Raw genomic sequence first — 26,275 nt, forward strand, 5'->3', positions numbered from 1 at the left:
ACCTCTTTTCTGTGCTGTACATTTAATCTAAGGGCTCTGAGTTACAGTTATTTCATAATTGGGGGTGGTCTCAGATGTCATCTGTGAGAGAGATGTTGAGTAGGTGTGTTATTCTGTTTTTTCTATGAAATGCCATTGGTTATTCTGAATACAAGGTGCCAAATGGAAATGCTCATTGGTACCTAATGCAGCCTATTACAGCTTATCAGTGAGCGAATGTACATTTAATCAAGATATAGCCCAAACAACCCTCGCAAGACTTTAGCAGTATGCCCAGAATTGTGAAAGAAGACCATTTCTGTGACTTCTCCTGCCTGTAGTACTTTCTCCTTTTCTATGTAGCATATGTCTGTGGGTTTCCTCTCCACCCAATTCTCAGCGGGCTACTCAGTTTGCCCTCTCCAGTAGGATCTCGGGATGGCCATCCTCCAAAAGCATGGAGAATAGGCCCACCTTAAATGCTTCTAGATTAGTTACTTCTACTCCATTATTCAGGCCTTGGATTGAATGTTATCCCTCTGTGGTATCTGTCCATCACCAATGTCGCAGACTAGAACAGTGGAACCTTGCAGTCACGAAGTTCTTGAATGTAAAGTGTGGAGCCTGAGTCCTCTGGAATTGGCAGTTGGTATGCTGTGGCTGTGGCGTATGGAATAAACCTGCTTCTCTTCACTTTCTGGTCTGCTTATCGAGTAACCTTCTTATCTTGCATTAGACACTGGCAACGAGGATGAGACTTATCCACATATACCTCCACACGCACGCGATGCAGCAGGAAAATTGATTGGGGCCATTCTCAGGAACTGAAGGGTATGCCGGATGCATCTCTCAGAGATCTGAACAACTGTAAATCAAGGTCTCCTGGCGACCTCTGCCTGGCCCAGTTCTTCAAATTATTAGCCCCATGGCTTACTACGGTGTTGAACCCGATTTGGAATTCATCTTCGACCACAGCGATCTACTCTGCTGCCTGGAAACAGGCCTATCTACTGCCTTTTCTTAATAAACCAGACTCTGGTCCAGCAGAGCACAACAACTTTTGGCCTATCTCCCTTTTACCAGCACCTGCAAAAATTCATGAAAAGGAAGTTCAGAAACAACTGTCCAATTTCCTTGAATCTAACAGCTGTCGCTAGATCTGGTTTCAGATCAGGCTACAGCACCGAGACAGCTCTTCTGGAAGTGGCTGAAACTGTTCGAGAAGCGTTAGACCAGGGCAACTCTGCAATGCTGGTGCTATTGGATCTCTCCGCAGCATTCAACACAGTGTCACATTGAATTCTCTTGGAGAGAGTTAAGTACTTGGAGTGGGGGGGAACCACGCTCGCCTGGTTATCCTTGTTTCAAGAAGACCACTATCAGCAGGTATTTCACCGCCCCCTCATGTCCTCACAGAAACCCCTTGTTTGTGGTGTTCCCCAGGGCTCGGCTTTGAGCCCATTACTATTCAATGTCTATCTAACCCCCCTTGCGACTGTTCACGAGCAATGGGGAGTGAAAGTGGTCTCCTACGCTGATGATACTCAGCTGCCTTTGCCAACTTCAAACAAAGTCAATGGGATTTAAATTTGACTCTGACCTCTCCTGCAAGGCCCAGATCTGCCAGGTCTTTTCAGTCTGCTTCTGGACCATGCATTGGTCACGTCCCAGCTGGACTATTCCAATAGCCTTTATATCGGACTACCAGCATATTTGATCCACCGGTTGCAAACAGTTAAAAATGCTGCAGCCAGACTTATAGGGAAGGTGACGTTCTGCCACCACATATCCCCTCATCTACGGAGCCTCAACAGACTGCCGGTCAAAATGAGTATTGACTTTAAGGCACTCACCTTCGCCTACAGAGCCTCTAGAGATCGGGGCACGCACTACCTAATACTACGACTCCAAAACTATCATCAAGACAGGTTTCCGAGATCCAACCACCTCTAAGGCCAGAATGGGCGGCTTAGCTTTCTCAGTGAGAAAGGCTTCACTCTGGAACTCCTTGCCTACCATCTTTGGTTGATAGAGTCAGAACAGGCATTTAGGAAAGCACTAAAAACCTGGCTCTTTAGCCTCCCATAGCTTTCTCCCCTCTTTCCTCACTGGGAATCTGCATTTAGCGCCGGGACATCTCTGCCGGAGGTAGAAGTGCGCTCTATAAATGCCTCTTATTATTATTATTATTATTCAGGGAAGTAACCTGGTCACACAACTGAGTATAGGATCGTTATGTCCAATAGATTCTGGTACGCAGTGAGTACATTTGCAAATGGTCGCTGGCTGTGAGCCTGAGCAGCGAGTAAGTGGCTAATGGTGGTGGTCGCTGTGGTAACTTAACGGTCATCCAGACCTTACCCCTGTTCATCACTTGAGGTATTGACTTGGGAGAAAACTATGTGCCGGTGGGATGTGGAGATTTTAACCTCTGTTGAGTGTTGACATTTTGTGAGCGTTATAACTCTCTGACCTTTCTCTCAAATCCCAATGTCTGCGTGAATGGGCCTGCAGCTTTCTGATGAGGGGGCGCACTGTACATGAGGAATCCTTTCCTGTTGTACCACCACACTTAAGTAGCTACGAACTTTTGGGAGTGTATTTGATGCCGCGTACATGCAGCAACAAACTGTTGTGAGTGTGAGGGGTGCTCGCTGAGCACAAGAAATCACCACCGTTAACAGTCCTCGCTTGTTGGAGGTTCGTGCTGAACATGAGAATGACATTGTTCTGCATTCTGTCCATCAATTGTTCTTTTTGCATTTGTCACCCGGAGTGGAACGGGGATGCCCAGACGTGGGTCCTGTGCTCTCCAAGCTGGAGTCAAGCTATCCTGGCTGATGAGGGCTGAAAGTGTACTGGGCACTAAAAAATTTCAAGAACTTTATATGGGGGACTGTGTTCAAGTTAAGGACAGACCACAAGCCATTCAAGTAGGTGTTCATACAAAAACGGGCTGGCGACACTCTCCAGTTGAATTAAAAGATATGCTATTAATCTACAAGAATACACATTTGATGTTGAATATATCCCTAGTACACGCAACTTTGCAGCAGATTGCTTGTCCCAGTTGGTTGATGACATGGAAAGGGAAAGATAGTCTGTAACAACCAAAGGGAGGATATAGAATTTCACAAAGAAAATGTGTGTGTGATCACCAAAGTGGTGGTTGAGGAGGAAAATTGGAAAAAAGCGTTAGAAACAGATACCATTCTAAGTAAAGTACACTATTTATTAATCCAGGGGAACTATGGTGTAGAAAAGAATGAAGAGCAGCTGAGGCCATATTGGATGGTCGGAAAAGAATGATCAGATGTAGATGGATGCCTTTTCAGAGACACAAAATTGCTACCTCCTGAAACCCTCAGGAGAAACCTGATTGACATAGCACACTAAGGCCATCGAGGGATCACCAAAACAAAGCAAAGGTTGAGGTTAGACTTTTGGTGGCCTGGGATGAATTTACTGACCCATTTCACTTCTGGATGCTTTTGTGGAAGTGGCAGGCCAAATTATTTTGAATAGATTACAGACATGGGACGAGGAGATGGGTATAATAATGGAACTGCAGCATGGCTTCTGAAAGAGCCTAAGTATCATTGAACAAGGTCTAAATTTAAACCTACTACGGGGCAAATATATACAAGCCAAACGTGGGAATCTTTTTCTGACTTTTGTCGACTTGAGTTCGGTTTTGATTGCGTTAACCACCCAAAGCTTCGGTGTATTTTAGATGGCATGTGTGTGGATTCCCAACGTACACATTTTTTAAGGCAACTGTACCAAGATGCACAGGCCAGTGTACGTTACGGTACTGCCGGGGAATGTACTTAAAAAATTCCTGTCAGAAAAGGGGTCAGGCAGGGGACTGTTCTAGCCCCCTTTCTGTTTACCCTGTACATAAACAGCCTGGGTACAGTATTAATTAAGGATTGTCAGGATATTCCTTGAATCGGAAATCGTCCAATTCCATTATACGAGGACGACGCCGTTTTGTTTTCACGTACACAATTAGGCCTGCAAAAAATTGTTACTAGCTTTACTACTTTTATGTCAAATCTGGATCTCCAGGTAAATATCATCAAGATATATGCGATGAAATGCAGTAAGAATAGCGTAAAATGCAGAGACATTTTTTATTAACAACAAAAAATGGGAATTTACGAATCACTTTTCATACCTTGGAATTGTTTGTGAGAAAAGCGGTTCATGGGCAAATGCCTTATCAGCGAGGAAATTACTATTTGCCAAATCCACGTCCGCTTTGGTGAACTTTGCCAGGAAGTTGGAAAGAGACCTGCTGTTGATTTGATAAAATCTTATAATGCTAAATGTATCTCAACAGCTGTTTATGGATCTGGGATTTGGGGCTATGCTGATGTACAGTCTTAGTAGAGAATGTATTTCTAAGATATCTTCTAGCGGTCCCACACAGTACGGCAACGTATAATTGCCATTCAGAACTTGGAATGCCGTACATATCAAATACAATCAAAATACAGCTGGTATTATTAAGGCATTTGATCTGGTCTAGTCCCTCTACACAACTTAATCGTGATGTGATAAATGATTGTCTTAAATTGCAAGGGGCGTTATGCATACCATGGCTTAATTACGTTAAAAAGTTTGTGGCCGATCTGGGGTCCCCAGAATACTTTTAAAATCTGACTAGCATTGCTACAGTCTCTAGGAAAGTCTTGAAGCCTACCTGTATGGAGTACTTTGGCAATAACAGACTATCCCAAGAAAACACTAAACTGTCTGTTAGAGATAATCAATTGCTTTCAACACAATGAGGATGTTGTTGTTAACTCGCTTCCGCATGGGTAATGTTGACAGAATGATTGCATTTCCAAACATGAATGATTGGTCCAGAATTCTAGACCTGTATCCTTGTGATGACATTTCCTCCCAGTCCACTATATGTGTTCTGTTCTTCTGTAAATTTTATGAGTTTTTTCGTAAAAGATGGATTCTGCCAATATTGAAGAGGATGGGTCTTAGACAATGTCGTCCAGCCTTTTTTAAACTTCAACTTAAGGACGAAGAAACTTACATTGATTGCACAGCGAAATACTTGAAGGGTGTGATTAGAACTAGAAAATCAATGTTATCTTGTTCGTTCTATCGCTATTGGACCCGGTTTTATTTTTATGTATTCATGGTCTTAAATCTTATCAAGCCACAAATGCTTTTAATTCATCTATGTGTTTAATACCTTTTTACTCTGGTAAATTAATGGACATGTAATATATGTAATTTTTTTTAATTTCTTTTTATTTATTGTGCTTTTATGATTTAAGTGTTTAAATAGAATAAAGCTAATTTGAATTTGAATTTGAATTACTGGTAGTACTTGTATTCAAGATGGACAGAAATTAAATTTGTCTCTGATACCAGCTCGACCTCAGTTATAAACTTCCTGGTAGGGGTCCTCTTACAATAGGGACTACCCAACACCCATTTAACTGACAATGGTGTTCAGTTTTGCTCCCGAGAAATTACGGAATTCATCCAATGTAATGGAACAACACACAAACGTAGTACCCTGTATCACCCAGAAGCCAATGGGTTCGTTGAAAGATTTAACAAAGCACTCAAATAGGGCATTCAGCTGGCAAAAGGTAATGGGCTGAGCTGGAAAGAGGAAGATCGGAGGCAAAGTCCGCATCATTCAACAGGCATGACTCTGAGTTTATAAAGAGTAGAAAGCCCAATTCTAGACTGGTACCTGGGTGGATAAAATGGCACAAAGGGTGGGTGAGGGTTGACGTAGGCCTGCAGTGGAGGAAACATTAGTTACAGTTGCAAGCAGCCCACCAAGGAGAGGTTTGACAAATTGCATAAGACCAAGGTTATCAAGTTTAAAATGGCTGATTGGGTAAGAATGAAAGCTCCGGCTGGCAAAAAAAATGGTCAAAGTTTACGGAACCGTTGAAAGTCATAAAACTCTTTTGCGATGCGGTCAAGACACAGGACAGTAGAATATGGAAACTGGGTAGGGTGGTGAAGCATTTCTGGCCTGGACACAATGGGGAGACACATGAAAACAACAGTGCAGGAATGTCAGAAAGTGGACATAAGAATGACTGTCCTGTGATATAGAAGGGGGAAAACACTGTGGTTTGAGTCAGATCAAATGCATGGGTGACTGCCCCCCGAGTTTTGAAAAAGTTTAAATAGTCAAGTAATGCAGGGGCAGTTTTTACATTGCTAACTTCCCCTTATCGTTGGAAATGTAACGTGATTCTCATGTCTTATTTTAACTCTGTGAAGCCTTGAATTAATATTTTGGTTGTATGTTTCAAATGTGTTACTAACTATTATGTGTTTCCATGCTTTCTGGGATGGAAATCTTAGGAAAATATATTTTATGATTTCAGAACATTGTAGAATAGACTAGAACAGTGGAACCCTGCAATCACAAAGTTCTAGAATGTAGAGTGAGGAGCCTGCATGCTCTGGAATTGGCAGTTGGTATGCTGTGGCTGAGGTGTATGGAATAAACCTGATGCTTCTCTTCATTTTCAGGTCTGCTTATTGAGATTCCCTCTCATCCTACATTGAACACCCTCCTAAAGCAATTTTCTAAAACTTCGCAGTGTGTAACTGCCTAGAAGCCGTCGCAAGCTGGATGGATCAGTCCCATCTTAGGCTGAATGGCGGAAAGATAGAGTTGATGTTGTTGGGACGACAGGCCATATTTGATAACTCTACTTCCTGGCCCTCTTGCATGGGTCCTGGCCCCATCCCTAAGTCTGAAATTAAAAGCCTGGGGTTCTGGCTCGATGTAGAACTGTCGTTTAGAACTCAGGCTAGAAAAACAGCTGCCACCTGCTTTGGGCTCCTGAAATCTATGCGTAAAATCCTTCCACAATTGACGGAAAAAGCAAGAAAAATCTTAATACAGTCATTGATTCTATCCAGGATAGATTATGGGAATGCAATCTATTTAGGAGCCCCGGTCTCCGCGATTAAACAACTTCAGGTTGTTCAGATTCGGCGGCAAGGCTACTTACGGGCACCAGTCACTGCTTATCAGCCAGACCCGCATTAAAAACCCTCCACTGGCTTCCGGTGAAAGAGCGGGTCCATTTTAAGTCATTGTGTATGGCACATAAAATCATCCATGGGGAAAAGCCCTCCCATTTTAGAAAACATGGTAATGCCCTACAAGTCCTCTCTAAACCTGCGTTCTAACGACCAGAATCTTGCAGTGATTCCAAGAATCAACAGATCCCGCTCTGGTGGCCGTCTTTTTTCACTGAATGTATCCAAATTGTGGAATTCTCTTCCTTCATCCTTTCGCCAAGAGCCCAGTCTCCTTGTGTTCCGGAAGAAGCTAAAAACATGGCTCTTTTCGATAAAGTAGAGATCGCAGATTAGCTAATGGTTCCTTTATTATCCCCTGGTTATCTTCCCTGAGCGCTGGGATGCTTTCGAGTAGCCATGCGCTATATCAGAGTCTTTTCAATTCAATTCAATTCAAGGCTTTCCATCTCTGCCTGCTTCTGTAATGGTGCTAAGAATGGTTTCCATCTTGTCCTCCGACCTTTCCAGTAGCATTTCTGACTTCCAAGTCAAGCATTTCCGTTCCAAATTATACACGAGCAAATGAGCTCAAGTGCTGTAAATCAGCAAGAGGTTTGCAGGAACAATCTAGTGGGCAAACAGCTGTACAACCTGTAAATATCCACTGTGGGACAATAGAATGGCTTCCGGTGTATCCAGCGTGAGCCAAATCAAACAGATCATCAAATAGTTGTTTACAGCAGTCGTGAAAACAGCTGGGATTCACCGCACACCAAGTCTGCATTTTGCAAATCAAACAGCATAATGGAGGTGGTAACTGTGATTCACTAAACAACACATGAATTTCTTCTTTTTTGCTTGGGACACACCTAAGTATTCTGTAAAGTAGGAGCCTCATAACTTTCAGTCTGCTCTAGCATCCCAAACCGTTATGAATTTCAAAGCATTGAAAACATAGTGGTGAGTTTCTACCTGAACAGGAGGGAAGATAAACCACAGCACACCAGCTCTTACACCCAATTTTACACTACTCTGTTTTAGAGGCTGTCAGTTGGTGTCTGCTTTATACAGGGTCTCTGGACGCTCAGGTATGAAGTGCCAAACAGGCCAAAATTCAACTAATGCGTATGTGACACAGGATGGTTTAATAATAATTGGAGTGGTTCGTACAGCAAAGATATTCTTTTAAATATGAAACATGTTGGATGTGTCTTAGTGCCTAATGTACTAGTTCACATTAGTTGTATTTGTTTGCTTGCCTTATACTAGCTGGTATATAGTAATACTTTGACTTGACTTGAGTAATATTGATTTGAGATATTAATACATTGGTTAATGCAAAGGTAAACTACTGGATCACCAATAAGGTACACTGGTTTATGTGAAATAAGCATTCATTTTAAAGTGTGCGATTTTTAAACACAACATACCAGTTTATGTCCCAATACACTAGACACAGCTGTGTCTATTTATCTATTTAGTGCATTGGTGTATGCACAATAAATACTGGTGTATGTAGAACAGCAATGGCATACTTGCACAGTGTATTGGTTTGTAGGCATACGTGATCTTTTTGCTCTCATAATGAATTGGTTTATGTGCATAACATAATGGTTCTCAAGCATATCCTGCTGCTTTCCATGCATAATAAACTGGTCCAAACGTCTAACATGCATAAGATGAGATGCATAATATATTTGTTTGCCCTCATAATGTACCGGTGGTATGCAAATCACACTGATTCACATGTGTATTGTACTGAATAACAAGAGTAACATATAGCTGCAGATGTTTAGTGTACTAGTTCATATGTATACTATATTGGCTCACTCTTGTAATGTACTGGTTTGTGTGCCTAATATATTGGTTGAAACGTGCAAACTATTGGTTTAATTATATGCTGGTCTGCATTCTTAATGTACTAGTAGACATTCATAATTACTAGGTTCCTATACATAATGTATTGGTTCACTCTTTTAATGTACTGGTTTGTATGTGTAGTAGATTGGTTGTAGTGTACAACCCCTTACATGCTGATTTGCATGTGTGATGCACTGGTTCACATGCATTTCCTACTGGTTTGCTTGAATACTACATTGAATTTGCATGCACACTGTACTGGTTAACTTGCAGAATTGTATGGTTCTTATATTGAATAAATTGCTTCATCCTTGTGCTGTACTGGTTAGCTTGTGTAATATATTGCTTTGAATGTATAGCTCATTGTTTTGAAAGCATTCATTGCGGATTTCGCTGCCTGGTGCACTAGTTCTCTTGGATAACCTGCTGGTTTCTGTTTGTCACAATGATTTGCATGCACAAAGTACTAGTGGACATGCACAATTATATGGTTCCTATGATTTACATGTTGGTTTTCAAGCACTGATTATATGTTTGTATGGATAATATTCTGTTTTCTAAACATCACTTACTAATTTGTGTACACACTATTCAGGTACATAATTTTGATTCGCTGAGTGCATATTATTTGGTGTTTGTTAACTGGTGTGATTAGCACAATAACAAACACCTTGGTTTGAATGGGTGTTACATTTAAACCTGTGCTTCATGCATTGGTTTCCTCACAGTATGAAGACTGAAGAGGTCAAATTTGTTCGGAACCGGCCTTTGGTTGCTTGTATTCGGGCTCAGAGATGACCTGGCTTGGCAGTTCTGACTGGGCAGTTCATTTAGGAGTAGGACCATAGTTTATTTGCACATGATTGGGTCTTTTCTGAGGTGACCTGGGGGGGAGGGACAATGGATTGGAATGCACCCTAGTAATTACCCCAGTATCTGAGATGAAATCAAGCATTTAATCCATTACTTGTTTGCATTCCTAAGTGTAAAGCCCTAAGTGCGATGGGTATACCCAGAACGGGGCCTTGTACTCACTGTTCCACTCGAACCAAGCTGCACCCGAATGAAGAAGCCCAATTAGGCTGAAACCGGTCTTAAGTTGCCTGTGTTTGAATCAGAGAGGGCATGCTTTGACAGTTCAGGCTTGACTGTTCCAACTGGAGGAGCAGGACCAAGGCTGATTTGCATATGGCTGGGGCCAATCTGAGGTTAAATGGTAGCCAAAAAACAAAGGATTGTGATCCGGCCTAAGTAATTACCAGTGGCTGAGATTGCCATCCATCACATTTTTGTACTCTGCAATGTTACATCCTGGTTGTATGTACAGCACAGTAATTCACATGCATTTTGTACTGGTTTACAAGAGGAATACATGGGTGCAGATGTTTAATGTACTAGTTCAAATACATGCTATATTAGCTCACTCTTGTAATGTAATGATTTGTATGTGTAATATATTAGTTGCAATGTACAACCCACAAGTTTCAAAGCTCTACATGATGGTTTGCATGTGTGATACACTGATTTGCATGTATGTGCTACTGGTGTGCACGAATACCACAGTGATTTGCATGCTTTTTGTAGTGGTGTACATGCATAATTGTATGGTTTATAAATATAATAAATTGATTCATTTGTGTAATGTACTGATTTGTATGTGGAATGGTTGGTTTGAAAGCAATTGCTGATTTGCATGCATGAAGTCATGGTTCTCAGACAAATGTTCTGGTTTCCATGTTTACCACAGCACAAGCACAGCTTATATGTTTATATACATAATATTGTGTTTCTAACCATCACTTACTGATCTGTATATGCAGGTATTTAATTTTAGTACGCCCAGTGCATTGTATTTGGTGATCGTTAACCAGCGAAAGAACAAACAACTTAGTTTGAATGGGTTTTACATTGAAGCTTGTGCTTCTTGCATTGATTTGTACATAGTTTACTATGTTACAATGGTTTCTCTCCACCCCCTCAAATCTGCTCAGACAATGAGTCTCCACATTCCAGAGTCCTTGGGCCTCATGTAGGTAGCATACCAGTTACCACTTCTAAAATACCGAACGTTACCGAATCGGTATTTTAGAAGTGGTAACTCGTATGTAGGTAATGAGTCGGTATTTTTTACCGATTCGTTACAATTCTGTAATTACCGAATCGGTATTTACCGATTCGGTAATGAGGCATACCTTCCCATTGAGGGGAAGGTATGCCTCATTACCGAATCGGTAAATACCGATTCGGTAATGGTGGAGAACATGCAAGGGTGGCAGGGTGTCACATTGACACCCTGTTGCACCCCTGATTCGGCCATGTGTGCACATGTGGCATACATACATGCCCTTAGGGCATGTATGTATGCCACATTGCACACTGCTACGCGCTCCAAAATGCATACACACATACATTAATTATTTACCACCAACTATAAGTTGGTGGTAAATACCGACTCATAAACACACCCACACACTCCCCCTACATATCATTTCTGGAATCGGAATTTACCGATTCGGTAAAATTACAGAATCGGTAAAATTACCACATCGGTAACGTTACCGATTCGGTAATTTTACCGATTCGGTAGTTTTACCGAATCGGTAAATTCCGATTCCAGAAATTGACCCCCTACATACCAATAGCCAAAATACCGGTCGGTAACGGTATAATTACCGAAAATCGGCCGTTACCGACCGGTATTTGGCTACCTACATGAGGCCCCTTGTGAGCCCTGTCAGTTTTTTCTAGTGCTGGGATAAATCACTTTTTTCTGAATTTTCAATAGTGGAGAAACGTATTTTGAAGAACATGGCTTCATTATAATGATAAAACCACCACCATTTCCCGCCGAGCTGCCATCCTGAGTGCCTGTTGTCGCACTTTAATGGACAACATACAAAAAAAACATTGCAAGGCATGTTGTATCACAGTTTGTTCAAACTATCTATCTTTTATACAGGATATTGCCAGATAATATGTCTTGATTTTGGGTTCTAATCTTCAAATAGATGGAGTGTTTTTAGTCTTGTTAGCACATAATTTAGCAGTATAATCCTCTTAAAATAGCTTTGTTAAAAGGACTCCTTTTTCAAAACATTGTTTCTTTCTTTCTGGAGCTCTTAGCCTCTCACAGGTTTTCTCCAAAAAATCAATCAAACACAATGAAAAAACTCAAGACAGCAGAGGTCAAGGCGGCTCTGGCAAATAGATCTCATGGCTGAGTACTACTAAATGATTACAAAACAAAACCTCAAACTACAGTATTATCTGGAGACAGGATGGTCATTGTACCTAAAGAAAAAATGGATGCAGTTTAGTTTTGGTCATTTTCCTGCTCTTCTGCACACCTTGCCTTGGCTTCGGAAGAAAGAGTCAATCTCCTGTTGGCTATGTAGGTCGGCTGCAGAGGACATTGTTCATTTACTGTGAATTTGCACTGAACTCCTAAGGGAAAAGAAAGTCCTCTTAAGAGTGCCCTTTAATGATTGGGTGATTCGATCTTGCACACCATTTGTCATCACTTGCTTTAACTCTCCGGACATGATCTTGAACTGCTGATTCACCGAATTTTTAATGAGTAGATCAAAACCTCAAAGAGTATGCAAGGTCTTTTTTCATCCAAACAATTTCTGCATTTTACTAAAAGTTATATTTTAATACTTTTGTATGACACTTTTAAGTTTCAACATTTTTGATTGGAGTCTTGGAGTAATTTCTAATAATTTTTAAGACGTACTTTTTATGGAACCTGTTATTGTATGTTATGAATTTTATTCTTTATGTATAATGAATCATTTAATTAGTTTAATCCCAGATTCAAATTCAACATTTTAATTCAAATTAATTTGAATTTAATTTTTAATTGCTGTCTAATGCCAGTTTTTCTAGGACTGGAAATGCCCTAAGTTGTGAAACCACTGAGACAATCAAGTTATCTTTTTTCTTCCAATGCCTCAGAATCAGTGCCAGTGACAATCCATTTTCCTGTCTAAATTTCACCCTGCGTGAGGTATGGACATGACTTTCTAGATGAATACCATCTGGTTCCCAACTTCATTGAATCTAGATAGTCGGTGATTGTTCCACTCACTGTAAAGCTATTAACAGGATTTGACATACGTACCTTGAGTTAAAGTATAAAAGGTTTGTAAAATAATACTGGAATACTATCCGTCCCTGACTTCATTGTGTCTAGATTATGTTAAAATCTACTGCTTCACTAGCATAAAGGTTCCAATAAAAGTCTTTGTACACTTCTTTTTTTATCTTTTTCTGTGGCTGCCCATGACAAATCCGGGTTCCGAACTTTATTCATGTGGGTTTTTGCACTCTAGGATCTTAGGTGTTTAGTTAAGAGAGTTCCTATCTTGTCTCTCCTCTCCTAGAACTGGTTTTGTTCGAGGATTTTCAGGTGGTCCCAATTCGTTCTTATAAGGTTGAACTTGCTGCTGTCTATCTATGGATCCTATCCCGCGTTCAAGTCTCCAGCTACAATTGCTTTTCCCGGTATGTGGCTCTCGTTCCTGTTAACGTTACACCGAGGAATATATCCTGCTGTATATTTGGTGCGTATATACTAAAAGTGTTAAAATTACTCTGTTTATTCATGCCTGGATTCATAAATATCTTCCTTTTTTGTCTTTAACCACAGTCTCTTCTTTGAATGTATGCTTGAAATGATTGCCACCCCTGCAATTTTTGAGTCAGCTGAAGCCCATGATTGTTTAGGGTTTGCCTTATGATGCATCCTGAACTGGTCGGGCGTGAGCAGGTGGATTTCTTGTAATAGTATGACGTGGATCATACTGCATAATATAGTGTCATCTTTTGCTTCTTTTGTTAGGGATTATTAAGCCCCTTAAAATTAATTGATAGTAGCTTGAACAATCATGTGTGCTAATGGAGTTTAAAATTTGCCTTACTGTATGTTTGTACTATGACGCTCTGTGTGTCGGACCTTTTGATAGTCAATTTGTGGACTACTTTCCCCAGGATCTACTCTTCTCCCCTCTTTCCCCTTGTATTTAACAAATTGGAACTCATCTCCTGTGCTGTCATGAGTGTATTTAACTGGATATGGATTGCTGGAAAAGGCAATTCCAATCAAAGACATGGTTCGAACTTCTTGGTTATTCATCCTTGCCTACCACTCAGCTTCAGATATATTCAAAGTAATCAAGGTCACGCCTTTCATCCTCCATGGCTATATATTGGTTAGAGTGAAGGACAATGTAGGGCATCAGATCTCAGTACTTCTGAATATTTTATGCATAATGACATTTTCTGCAGTTTTATGCTTCCTTACTCGCCGATTTGCCTCTTTGGAGTTTGTCAGTATTGGGCTGCAGAGTCTCAGCTCGTCCCTATCAAGTTGTGTTCCCTGCTCTGCTGTTATCTCCCTGTTCACGCCTGAAGTCATCCTGTAGTTGTCCCAAGCTTTTCCAGGGCTCTTTGATAGCAGTTCCACAGAAACAGTATGCCTGTTTGGAGCAACCAGGCATTGGTGATTAGCTTTGTAAATAACTGCTCCGTCAACTGTCTGAATTATTTTTTCTTTTGCAGCATGTTTGGCGCCAAATTTTGGTACAGTGCCATTTTGCCTCCTCTTCTCGAGGTTGTCTTTCGAGCCTGGGTGATGATGACTTCTTTCGTAGTCTAGTCTGTCATTTTTGCGACATTTTCTCTAGGTTCGACTCCAGTTTCCCCTGTTTTTCACCCAACTCTTTGAGCTCTGTCTATTGGCATGGTTGGTGGTCCCGCTTCTGGTGAAATTGAGCGAAACAGGGCTGTCAGAATAGGAACTGACATCCTTGCCTTCTGCTTCTTCTCTCAGATGGTGAATACGAATGGTCTCCCTCCATTAACTGTGCTGCACTTACCTGTCAGTACTTGAGTTTTTATTTCCAGTGAGGCCACTGTCGTATGGAGTGTTTGGTCGGTGGCATCCCTGGAGTTCCGCCTGCACTGCCATGTCTCAAGTATCTGGTTCATTGATCTCATGTTGCTTTGAAATTCCTTCATTCTTTGCTTTTGTTCCTCTGTCAAGCTATACAGGCCCTTCATAAGGGATTTCCCACAATTGTCTAGAAGGTCTACAAGAATTTGTTTTTAGGTCCTCTTTCATGAAGAAAGGAACAGGCCTTTGCCATTCTGGCTGCAGCTTGAGAACTGCTGGTGTTGCGGATCTGCAGGTAGCAATCCAGTGTGCTCCACGCGCCAGATTTACTTGATCTTGGGATGTGCAAAATTCGTGGTATACCATTTGGTCCGTATATTTTAAGCTCTTCTCAAATTTACAGGAGCCATGTGCACAGGGCTGTCATGCTGTCACCCGTGACAGGATGCATCATGCTATCTTGTGGACTCTCAAGCGCAGGCGGGTACAAAATTGCCCCGCGCTCAGTATCCGATTAGTGGAACACCTGGCTCTATGATGCAGGACCCAGGCAGCTTCTGTTAGTGGTGGCTGGGGTTTCTGCTTAGTTAAGATACATATTAATTTATTCTGTCCCCTGGTGTAATGAGGAGGGGAGGGCCAGAGTGCCATAGTCCCTTTACAGTGCTGAATCATCGCGAGACAATGTATCTCGCGACAACCGTGGTGTGATTCTCCCAGGCTTCAGCGGCCTGTTGCTCCAGTGTCTGTCCCAGAAGGCCCAGCCTCAGGCTCATTTGGGGGTTGGGAGCCCAAGCGGCAGACTCTAGCAGCAGAATGTGGGAAGGTGCGGCCCCCTTCCAGCCAAACCCCTCAAGAACAAGGGCAGTGGATGGGAATATATCTCACAGTCTGGCCCCACAGGGGCATATCTTGGCCATGGCACAGCTCAGCCATGCAACCCGCAGAGACGCAGCTGCCATCGTGTTGGTGGCGCTCAATGAGTCAAGCAGTCATGGTCCCTGTGGGGTAAATTGCTGCCTCCCAGTACAGCATTAACCTGTCCTCACTCCAGGGCAGCCCTATGCCACTTTGATGTTGGTGCAGTAGCTCAATGGGCCAGGAGAACGAGGCTTTGGGATTGAGCAGAGCTTGGCACAACGTCAACTTTCCTGAAAGTCTTAAACATAAACCGTGTTTAATTCTGACAGACAGATGTTGCTTAACAAGCAACTTCATATAGCTTACACATCCAAAATATGACAAGCTCTTTAAACTCGTATTTAAACGCTATTTTACTGTCTGCAAAATCACACTTCAGATGGGCAAACTAAAACAGTTTAAAATGCAAAATGCCACCTTCCAGTTGTGAATAGAAAACAAGAACGATAGATGCAAGGTATTTCCCTCTGGAGGCTAAGAGCAAGTGCCTCTTAGCTTCACAGAAAGTGGCTTCTCCCAGAATTTGAGAAAACTGAGTCTCCAGCTTCCAGAGATCTGGTGACGCCCACCATCGTCTCCGCCTCCTTGAATATGTCAAATGTTGGTGGATTGCGAGCAAACCAATGACTGAAGCACAGGCTTCAATGTAAAACCCATTCAAATCAAGGTGTTCATTAACCACTGACATATAGGACATAATAAATAATATGCAATGGCAATACTAAAAATATGTACCTGTTTATTGAGCACACATATCAGTAAGTGGTATTTAGATAACAGAATACTATGCATACAACCACATAAAGTGTTCTTTTAATTCAATATGTTATTCATGGGAACCACACAGTTGTGCACGTCTACCAGCACTGTATGCATGCAAACCAGTTTGGGAAACCTGCAAGCTAGCAGATTAAACATAAGAAGCAAAACACTGTGCAAGCAATCTTTTCAAACCAATGTGTTCTCAATATATTGCACATACACACCAGTATATTACATGCATTAAGCAATACATTGTATATAAACCATACTATTATGTATCTTAACGGTACAGTATGTATTCAAATGAATGTGGTATTCATGCAAACCAGCAGGATATGCCTGTGAACCAGTGCATTATGTTTGTAAACCAGCATGTACTGCTTTCAAACCAATAGGTTGTACATTACAACCAAATGATTACCGACATAAACCAGCACTTTACAAGAGTGAGCCAATATAGTATGTATCTGAACCAACAGGTATGCATGCCAATCAGTCCATTTTAAATGCAGACCAACATATACAACTTTCAACCAACAGTGCACAATTCAACCAAAGGGTAACACACACACACACACACACACACCAGTACATTACAAGAGTAAGCAAATATATAATATATTTGAACCAGCAAAATTACAGGGTGTTAGGAAGCTGTAAAAAAGTCCTCACTTTCAAGCAAGACAAAAACTAGTAAACCTCTTACCCCGAAGCAATGTACACTGACAAATACACAATCTATGTTGCAGTGTTTCAAATTTACATACGAATTTTTTTTTGTGCAAAGACAAAACATAATTCCAAAACTATTGTTAAGAAAATATATATTTTTAATAACTTCAGGTAGTCACCCAGTAGCCAGCCATCACAACCTGCCCCTGCAGACCTGGATTTTTTGTCTTGGCACCTGACTCTGTAGAGCTTGGTATTTGAAGCTTCTACCAGCAAGATACATCCCAATGCATTCTCTACTGTACCGTTGAACAACAGTGTCGAGCAACATTGTCAGAGGAAAATATTGTTTCTATGAATTTGTCTGTAAGAAATGCTCATTGCTTGCACGATGTCAACCCTGCTCTTTGTACTATCGTCTTTACTGACTTTTGAACTATGTGCACTTTACCCCTGCTAACCCGGAGTAAAAGTGCCTGTGCTTCCCCTTTAAACATGTTTAATTTTCCTATGCCTGATTGCCTCGTTTAACTTGCCTGTAAGTCTCTAGAAAGTGCGTCCAGGGCCTGGAAATTAAATGCTGCTTGTGGACTACAGCACCTATTGTGCCACCCCCACTCAGTAACTGGTGGCAGGCGTAAATGTGGCACCCCCAGGCACTCTGCTTAGAATGCTTTTTTAACCTGTGGAAGAACAGAAGAACTGCACCTGCTGTTTGAGACTCATGAGAGGGCCTAACGGGCTGGAACTGCTCTGAATTGTACCCAGGACAAATAAGTGGACTCCAAGGGTCAGTTGGCTGACATCCTGTGTTGCTACTAGGCCACAAAAAGATGCAAGAGGCCTTTTCCCTGAAGTGCCCAGATGACCAGTACCAACTGGACCTCACCTGGACTCTGCTGGCAGCCTCTGCTGGAGTGAGTCTTTACCCCCCAAGTGCAGTTCTTGAAATCATGGGACCCTTGGCTGTGTCTATGGGACTTCTCCCATTGCTTCTGAAGAACTGGGACTTCGAATTAGTTTGCAATTTCAGAATTCTGGAGGACCAAGACGAACTGTCGCAGCCGATCCACTCAAGGTTTGACTATGCTGGGCTGAAGAAAAAAGTTTCTCCCACTTGGGTAGAACCGGGTTGGCGTATCTGATCCGTGCTCTGTCGTGATCAGCCTCAAATAGTGCCTAACTCCTGGTCTATTGCGAGCATTGGCTATCCTTGGTTCTTTGTGCTTTGTGTGGTAAGTTCTACTTAACACTGTCAAAATTCACATCTCTGGTTCTCTTTATTAGATTTTTGTTATTTTGGTGTAATTTTATATATTAAATATTATTCTATTTTTCTAATTCGATTTGGGATTTTAATTGCTTGATGTTTTGTCTATTACTGTTTTGATAGTATATACATACTTAACATATTTTGCATGAGCTACAAGTGGTTTCCTCAGGTTAGTTGAGTGACATTGGAGGTTTACTTTGACAAGACACGTTATCATTCCATGAAGTGGGCAGGACCCCCCACCCCTAATAATAATCCAATTTCTTATATCATCAATTTGGCACTGCGAACACTGAACACTGTCTGCTTTCTGTTACACTCATGCCTTTTAGGATATGGCCAATGAAAGCTTACGGGCCATCCCGGACAAATTCAGGAGTGCTTTCACTCAGATAATTCAAGAAAGAACATACTTTACTGTGTCTTGTTTGAGGGACATCATAGGTATCTCGTACTTTGTGGGTCCCGCTATGGGCACCAGTTTTGTGATCAGTCATTATGAATTGGTTATCCACAGAAGTTTCTGAGCATGTGCAGGTATTTCTTGTGGAAATGCCATGTGATCGTTCCAAGCATTTTGGAGAGAAACCTCATTGTGTGTTGCAGCACTTTAAAGACAGCCAGCTGCTGTAAGACCCGCTCCTTGGGTTGGCTATCCATAACCCATTCATTCCATTACAAATACCAGAAATTCACAGGCAACTGTCTGCGTCTCGTTATCACCAGACGCAGTCCTTAAACTCCTTACAACAGCCAATACAACCATTTTGTGGCTCAAGAGGGTGTAGTGGTGGTAGCAGAGGCCATGGGTACCACACGGGAAAGTAGTCATCTTCTTCCTCTTATCCTGCCATGGTATGTACAACTGGTAGAGGGCAGAATAATGTATTTCCTGCCTGGCTGGCAAGCTGGTTGCTGTTGATCATTCAACAAGGTTATGCCCTCTCCTTCACACTGAACCCTACACCCTCTTGTCCCACCTGTTTTTGTACAGACTTCATTTGCTTGGGACTCACTGTTTGGTGCCTTTAGCTAGTAGCAAGTGCACTTTGTGCACAAGCATGGAGGCAGTTAAGGGCAGGGGTTGCTACTCCAATTTTTCTCAATTTCAACAGATTAAAAGGTGCTCAAAGGCAAAAGTTCTGTGTGCAAGCTTGACACATGCTCTGTCCCAGTGGCACAAATGAAATTCTAAAACTGGCTAGCTCATCATCACGCACCAATCTTAAGCTGCACAGCCACACAGACATAAGTCACACAGGTCAACAAACACAAAACTGATTTTAGTCCAAATAATCCATTTTTATTCCATAACGATCAATAATTCTCAAATTCACAACAGAGGTGACGTGATACCAAGATTCCAATTCTAACGACATGCCTAGCCAGGCTTTATCTTACAGCACAATAGAATTCACAGGGAGTCCTGGGTAACCATGTAGATATCCACCCAATGCATTTCGGGCATGAAGCCCTTCTTTAGGGGTAACCAAAATGTAAAAATAAACCCATCAATCAATCAATCCATTTGTAGAGCGCGCTACTCACCCGTTAGGGTCTCAAGCCGCTACGCCAAAAAACAGGATCAAGGGAGGCCTCGAACCCTGCAAGGGGGTGCTGGCAGGCTTCCAGGTGAAGCAGACCACCACAGAGCTGCCGGGGAGAGTGACGTCCTGGGACGTCCTGTGACCAAGGTCTTGGGACTCACCCATTAAAATCATAGAAAATCTCAGTAAACAGAAACCTAAACTGTTCCATTAAATCAAGAGAAACATGCAGTCCATAACATGAATGTACACCAAGCATCCCTCACTGTGCCCAATTTTGCTGTGTATTACGTGCATGACGTAAAACAAACATTTCTTGAGTGACCAAAAAATGCATGCTATTAAACTAAAACATACATATTTTAGCAATTCACACTAAATTAAAGTGATACATGCCAGATTTCGATTTAGCATAGTTTCAGGTAATATATCAGAACCTTTTGTGCGATTACAAATTGTGCAAATTTCGCACACGCACACCATTAGTTTTTACTAAGAATGTGTAATTTTCCCTTGTACATTACAATGATTGCTACACTTTAACACTGCCCCAAGCTCGTTTTTTATTGTGTGCCAATATGATACATTTTTTACATTACAAATGACGACTTGGAGGCAAGATCCTTTTGCAATAACATCTCCATATTTATTACAATGCGGTCTGCAAGAGCTAAAGTGGCCCCTTGCGAGGATGCAAAAAGCGTCTTATGATGGCTGTTTTTACCTTCAGATTTCTCACCTTTTGACTATCCCCAGGCACCAGACTAGATCAGTATAACTTTTTAGCAGTGCTCCTGTGCACAGATCAGTAGTATAGTGTGTTGGCTCTGTACCGCCACTGAACTAATGGAGTGAAGCCACATATAACCACTAACCCTGAACACTGATGTCAGTTCCTTTCCTTCTGTGCCTTCCGGTGTGGAACCAGAGCTCTACTCCCAACTTTATCAGTATTTTTGCTGTTTCAAGATTCTCAAGACACTGTGCTAGGGGACATTGCCCCCTCTGATACCAGACTTTGACTCGTGCCACGGCAGCTTCAAGCAGATGTCAGTCATACACAGAGGTGTGGCTTTGGTGCTCGGGCTCCCGTCACAGCTCCATACCGCTGGTGCACTGTTTTTTCATGCTGGCAGTGGGTGTATCTGAATAAATAATACTACTGTACGCTCCCTAGCTAGTTTTAGTCTCACCATCCTCACAATAGTTTTTGATTTGCGCTGCGACCTCCCCCACAGTGTTTTCCATTCATATGCAGATTTAGAATATCCTACTAAACATCCAAAACATCCCTGAGCTCCTCCCTCTCAGAGAGGGGGTTGTAGCCCTCAAAGGAACTAGGGTTTTCCTTTCAGAGGAGAATCCCATATGATGAAGCATGTCACCTTTGGTGAGTGAGGGATTTCGTCCTAAAAAGGGAAGTGCCCACAGTTAGCGCTGTGGTGTATAGCCATTGGTTCTGCGTTGATATCTTTATAATTATTTAGTAGTGGCTTGCCACACACTTTGATTATCCTTTTTTGAATAGACCCCAGGATTTTGTACTGTTTTGAAGCCCATTAAAAGACCCCATCATTGATACCTTGGTGGGGCGAACGACCTTTACAATGCGGTCGTTACACCACGATACATTTACATCGACTTGTGCTGGATGGCGCTATATACTAAGGAATAGTATGATTTACTATTCCAACACCTTCCCTACTGTTACGTAGGCTGGAGTTGGAATAGTAAATCATAATGGGCCCGATTCCCAGAACTAACTTACGACAAAATCCTAAACTTACTACCATTTTGGTATTCACAGAAGGCACTTACTCATTTTGGTATTCACAGAAGGCACTTACTCATTTCGGTATTCACAGAAGTTAGGAGTCCTAACTTTAGGACTCCTAAATGCCTTCTGTGAATACCGAAAGTCTTAAAATTAGGATTTTTCTCAGTTTAGTAGTAGTATAGTTAGGACTCCTAACTTTAGGACTCCTAAATGCCTTCTGTGAATACCGAAAGTCTTAAAATTAGGATTTTTCTCAATTTAGTAGTCCTAAGTCTAAATTTAGGACTACTAAATTGAGAAAAATCCTAATTTTAAGACTTTCGGTATTCACAGAAGGCATTTAGGAGTCCTAAAGTTAGGAGTCCTAACTATACTACTACTAAACTGAGAAAAATCCTAATTTTAAGGCTTTCGGTATTCACAGGAGACATTTAGGAGTCCTAAAGTTAGGAGTCCTAAATTTAGGACTACTAAATTGAGAAAAATCCTAATTTTAAGACTTTCGGTATTCACAGAAGGCATTTAGGAGTCCTAAAGTTAGGAGTCCTAACTATACTACTACTAAACTGAGAAAAATCCTAATTTTAAGACTTTCGGTATTCACAGAAGGCATTTAGGAGTCCTAAAGTTAGGACTCCTAACTTCTGTGAATACCAAAATGAGTAAGTGCCTTCTGTGAATACCAAAATGGTAGTAAGTTTAGGATTTTGTCTTAAGTTAGTTCTGTGAATCGGGCCCACTATTTTTAAGTCCAGCGCCTCTAGCAAAAGTCGTTGTAACGACTTGCGTTGTAATAACTGCGATGCAACGTACCGCGATGTAACTGATCGCGTTGTAACATCACATATTCCTTGATGGTTATGTGGTTGAAATCGGGTTCTTTTGTGCTATCAGTCAACAAGTAGCTAGACGATTCAGGCCTGTGTCTGCAGATCCGGATTTCCTCACTAGCACCCTATCCCAGAAAGTCTTCTTGTGCATGGTTTGACCGGTACAGTCAAATTGATTTGCAATATGTCAGCTGCAGAAAAATGATTGGAGATCCTGAAATCGTCAGTGCTGCTAATAACAGAGTGTTTTGCAGTTTATTTTCCTGCTAGATATCTTTTTGGTATTGTGCGAATGATCAGTGGTGATATGCAGTATGTTTGTTTTCAGATGTTTGATGAAATGTGGTGGTATGGGGTGGAGAGTGATGTAAGGTGATGTGGTTTGGTGCAATTTAAATGTGGATGCGGACTGTATGCTAAAGTTACACAGCAGTTGGTTGTGGATATTGAATATGGATGTGAAGTGTTTGACTGAAGTTGTGGAGGTTGTTAAATGGGGGTGGTGGTGATATGGTATGGAATGGCCAATTATTGTAATGCTTACAGTGTCAAACAACACCGTGGAATATTTTGACACTTTATTTATGACTGATTTCTTGATTAGGGGTAACTGTGGGTAGGGGGAACTGATGTTTTCTTGTACTAATTGTATTAGACCTAAGATATGCATGACATAGTAGTTGGAACATGCTTGTGGATGCATTTCATATGAGATATATTGATTATTACTTTTAATCTGTAAATTATAGTTATCTGGGTATTTCTTGTTTTTAACCTATACTTGAATCTATTTATTATAATTATCTATGTACCTTTTTAAAGCAAATTACTGTATATGTAGTGCACATCATTTATGATCTTATAGGATATTATATGCCTGTCTCTATTGCTCTAAGGTCTAACTAATGAAACTAATTAAAATTATTTGAACTAACACTGTGAATTGAAACATGAGAAAATCTTGAGGCTAGAATATTTATGGACTTGTGGGTTAACACTCCAGTATGGTTCACTCCTACGTTATTCTTTATATTTCCCACCCACTCTCTTTCTGTGAACCCCACAGCTTTACCCTAGATATGAAAATCTTGCAGTTATTTTATAGTCTATTTGGATGTGCAATGTTATGTGCTACCACAAAAAGTGCGTATATCAGGGTCCATTTTTAGCAGGGGCACCCGCAGTCAAATGCATGCTCCTACCTTCTGGTAAGACTGCTGTGACCAGACAAGCCGCTCCGGCAACTAGATTGCTCAGTGCGAAGGGAAGGCGCCTTCCAATGCGGTCGATGCTTAGTAAGATGAGGATAGCGGCAGGCACTTCCACCACTGCGGAGATGAAGAAGTCGGTGTACAGGCTTCCTGATACGATTCCCAGGCGCATAACCAGCCCTTGATAAACCACAGCACTTGTAAACCTTAAAAAAAAAAAATATTTCAGTAAAAGCAAGAGATAAAGCAAATCTGATCGAAGTCATAATTGGGTTATTTTCCTATTCATACATTTAAAGTGTGTTTAACGACTTTTTCATGTTTACAATTTTTTTTAAAAACACAGCATGCTAGCGATATTTTTGGTGAAATGGGAATCAGTGACTTCCAAGTAGGGTTTGGTTTCTAGTCCACAAACTGGGCCTTCAGGAGGTGTTGCTAATGAAATTAGCAAAAATCAAAAGAGAGGGAATGGACCACTTGTCCTGTGTATCAGAGTCAAATTCGTTATCGATTCGTCTAAAACAACACATGATTTGTGTGGTATATCTTGATTCTCTGCCGTTCTGTAGCGTGACAGCATCATCATGGGGTTTAGTTGGAGAATATGCTTACCTCCACCTGGAGGAAGACCAACTGGTATTGCAGTAACGTCCAGAGATAAAAAAGGGAAGCAAGTGGGGTGCCCTTGTGAAGTGGGTTAAAATTCCCTACGCCACCATGTAGGCAGGTACTTTAATGAATTTGGTGGTGTGGAAAGGTAAAAATAAAAAATTTGACCCTGGCACACAGGACAAGTGGTTCAAAATACAGGAAATTGACCCCTATTAAAAGGATAACATCTCCAGGACCACAGAAGAAAACAGAAAAAAGTTTTTTTTTATATAGCTTTTTCTTGCATTTTTATTTATTATAAAAATATAGAATTATTAATCAATTTTTTGTTAACACATACATGATTTAAAATCTTTTTTGTTTTTCAAAGATGTTGATAAATAGCCAGCTGTTCGTCAGGCTATAATAAACGAGGCAATGTGATATACAGACAAATAAACAACAAAACATGAAAGATAACAATCAATACACAAAATCAAACAGAATATCATAAACCATACAAAAAATATACAAAAAAGAAAAGAAAAGAAAAGGCAAGCAGACAATGTGGCCTATCAACAGGTACGCCGACGCGCGTTTCGGAGCCTTCCTTCTTCAGGGCGTTGATGGCATTTCAAAGGACAAAAAATTAAAAAAAAGAAGGGAAACTAATCATAACACATAAACAATCAATAATAATTGACAAACAAGAATTTAACTTTCTGAGCCTCGAAAGTGTTATTTCTGAATGCCAAAGAACAGATCGCGACCAGGAAATAGAGTAGATGCTGGGTAATTGGAAACCACAGTGAACTCGAAAAAATACTCAACATCAAGGTAGTCGGCCAGTTCGACGGTATATGTCCGGGAATAGAATAATAAAAAAGTTCAGGGAAACTTATAAGGTGTCAGCTCAGTGCAGATACAGCTGGCAGAGATAGGGGCCGTCTTGCTCAAATGGAAATCCTTAGTAAGCCTTAAGTCAGGGTAACATAAAGCAGATAAATGGTTCTGGTGAAGATAAGAAATTCAACAGATCAGGTCTGGCGATAACCGGTCGAAATCAGCAATGATCCGCCATTGCTGATTTCGACCGGGTATCGCCCGTGGTTCCGTCCTATACGATCTATTTTCTCTAAATATAAATGCCAAAGATTTCCCTGATTTAAGGCGTACCTGTGATTCTCACTAGAATTAGACGGCTTCAATCGTTGTCATTTAATTTGGACCTGATCTGTTGAATTTCTTATCTTCGCCAGAACCATTTATCTGCTTTATGTTACCCTGACTTAAGGCTTACTAAGGATTTCCATTTGAGCAAGACGGCCCCTATCTCTGCCAGCTGTATCTGAACTGAGCTGACACCTTATAAGTTTCCCTGAACTTTTTTATTATTCTATTCCCGGACATATACGGTCGAACTGGCCGACCACCTTGATGTTGAGTATTTTTTCGAGTTCACTGTGGTTTCCAATTACCCAGCGTCTACTCTATTTCCTGGTCGCGATCTGTTCTTTGGCATTCAGAAATAACACTTTCGAGGCTCAGAAAGTTAATTTCTTGTTTGTCAATTATTATTGATTGTTTATGTGTTATGATTAGTTTCCCTTTTTTTTTTTTGTCCTTTGAAATGCCATCAACGCCCTGAAGAAGGAAGGCTCCGAAACGCGCGTCGGCGTACCTGTTGATAGGCCAAATTGTCTGCTTGCCTTTTCTTTTCTTTTCTTTTTTGTATATTTTTTGTATGGTTTATGATATTCTGTTTGATTTTGTGTATTGATTGTTATCTTTCATGTTTTGTTGTTTATTTATCTGTATATCACATTGCCTCGTTTATTATAGCCTGACGAACAGCTGGCTATTTATCAACATCTTTGAAAAACAAAAAAGATTTTAAATCATGTATGTGTTAACAAAAAAT

The 26,275-nt window shown here is 41.1% G+C and overlaps 1 protein-coding gene across 2 annotated transcripts in view; it reads right to left on the reverse strand.

Moving 5' to 3' along the window:
* Window positions 1–26,275, reverse strand: part of SLC22A3 (solute carrier family 22 member 3) — a 681,970-nt gene that overhangs the window by 72,884 nt on the left and 582,811 nt on the right. For both annotated transcript variants that reach the window (XR_014963047.1, XM_085611548.1), the window contains exon 7: window positions 23,752–23,966. Coding sequence is in view for 1 of the 2 variants with exons in the window: in XM_085611548.1 (XP_085467674.1) it covers window positions 23,752–23,966 (215 nt within the window). In the remaining variant the exon portion in view is untranslated. The remainder of the gene's footprint in view (window positions 1–23,751; window positions 23,967–26,275) is intronic.

Source organism: Triturus cristatus, chromosome 6 (genome assembly GCF_964204655.1).
Source record: "Triturus cristatus chromosome 6, aTriCri1.1, whole genome shotgun sequence".
Taxonomy (NCBI): domain Eukaryota; kingdom Metazoa; phylum Chordata; class Amphibia; order Caudata; family Salamandridae; genus Triturus; species Triturus cristatus.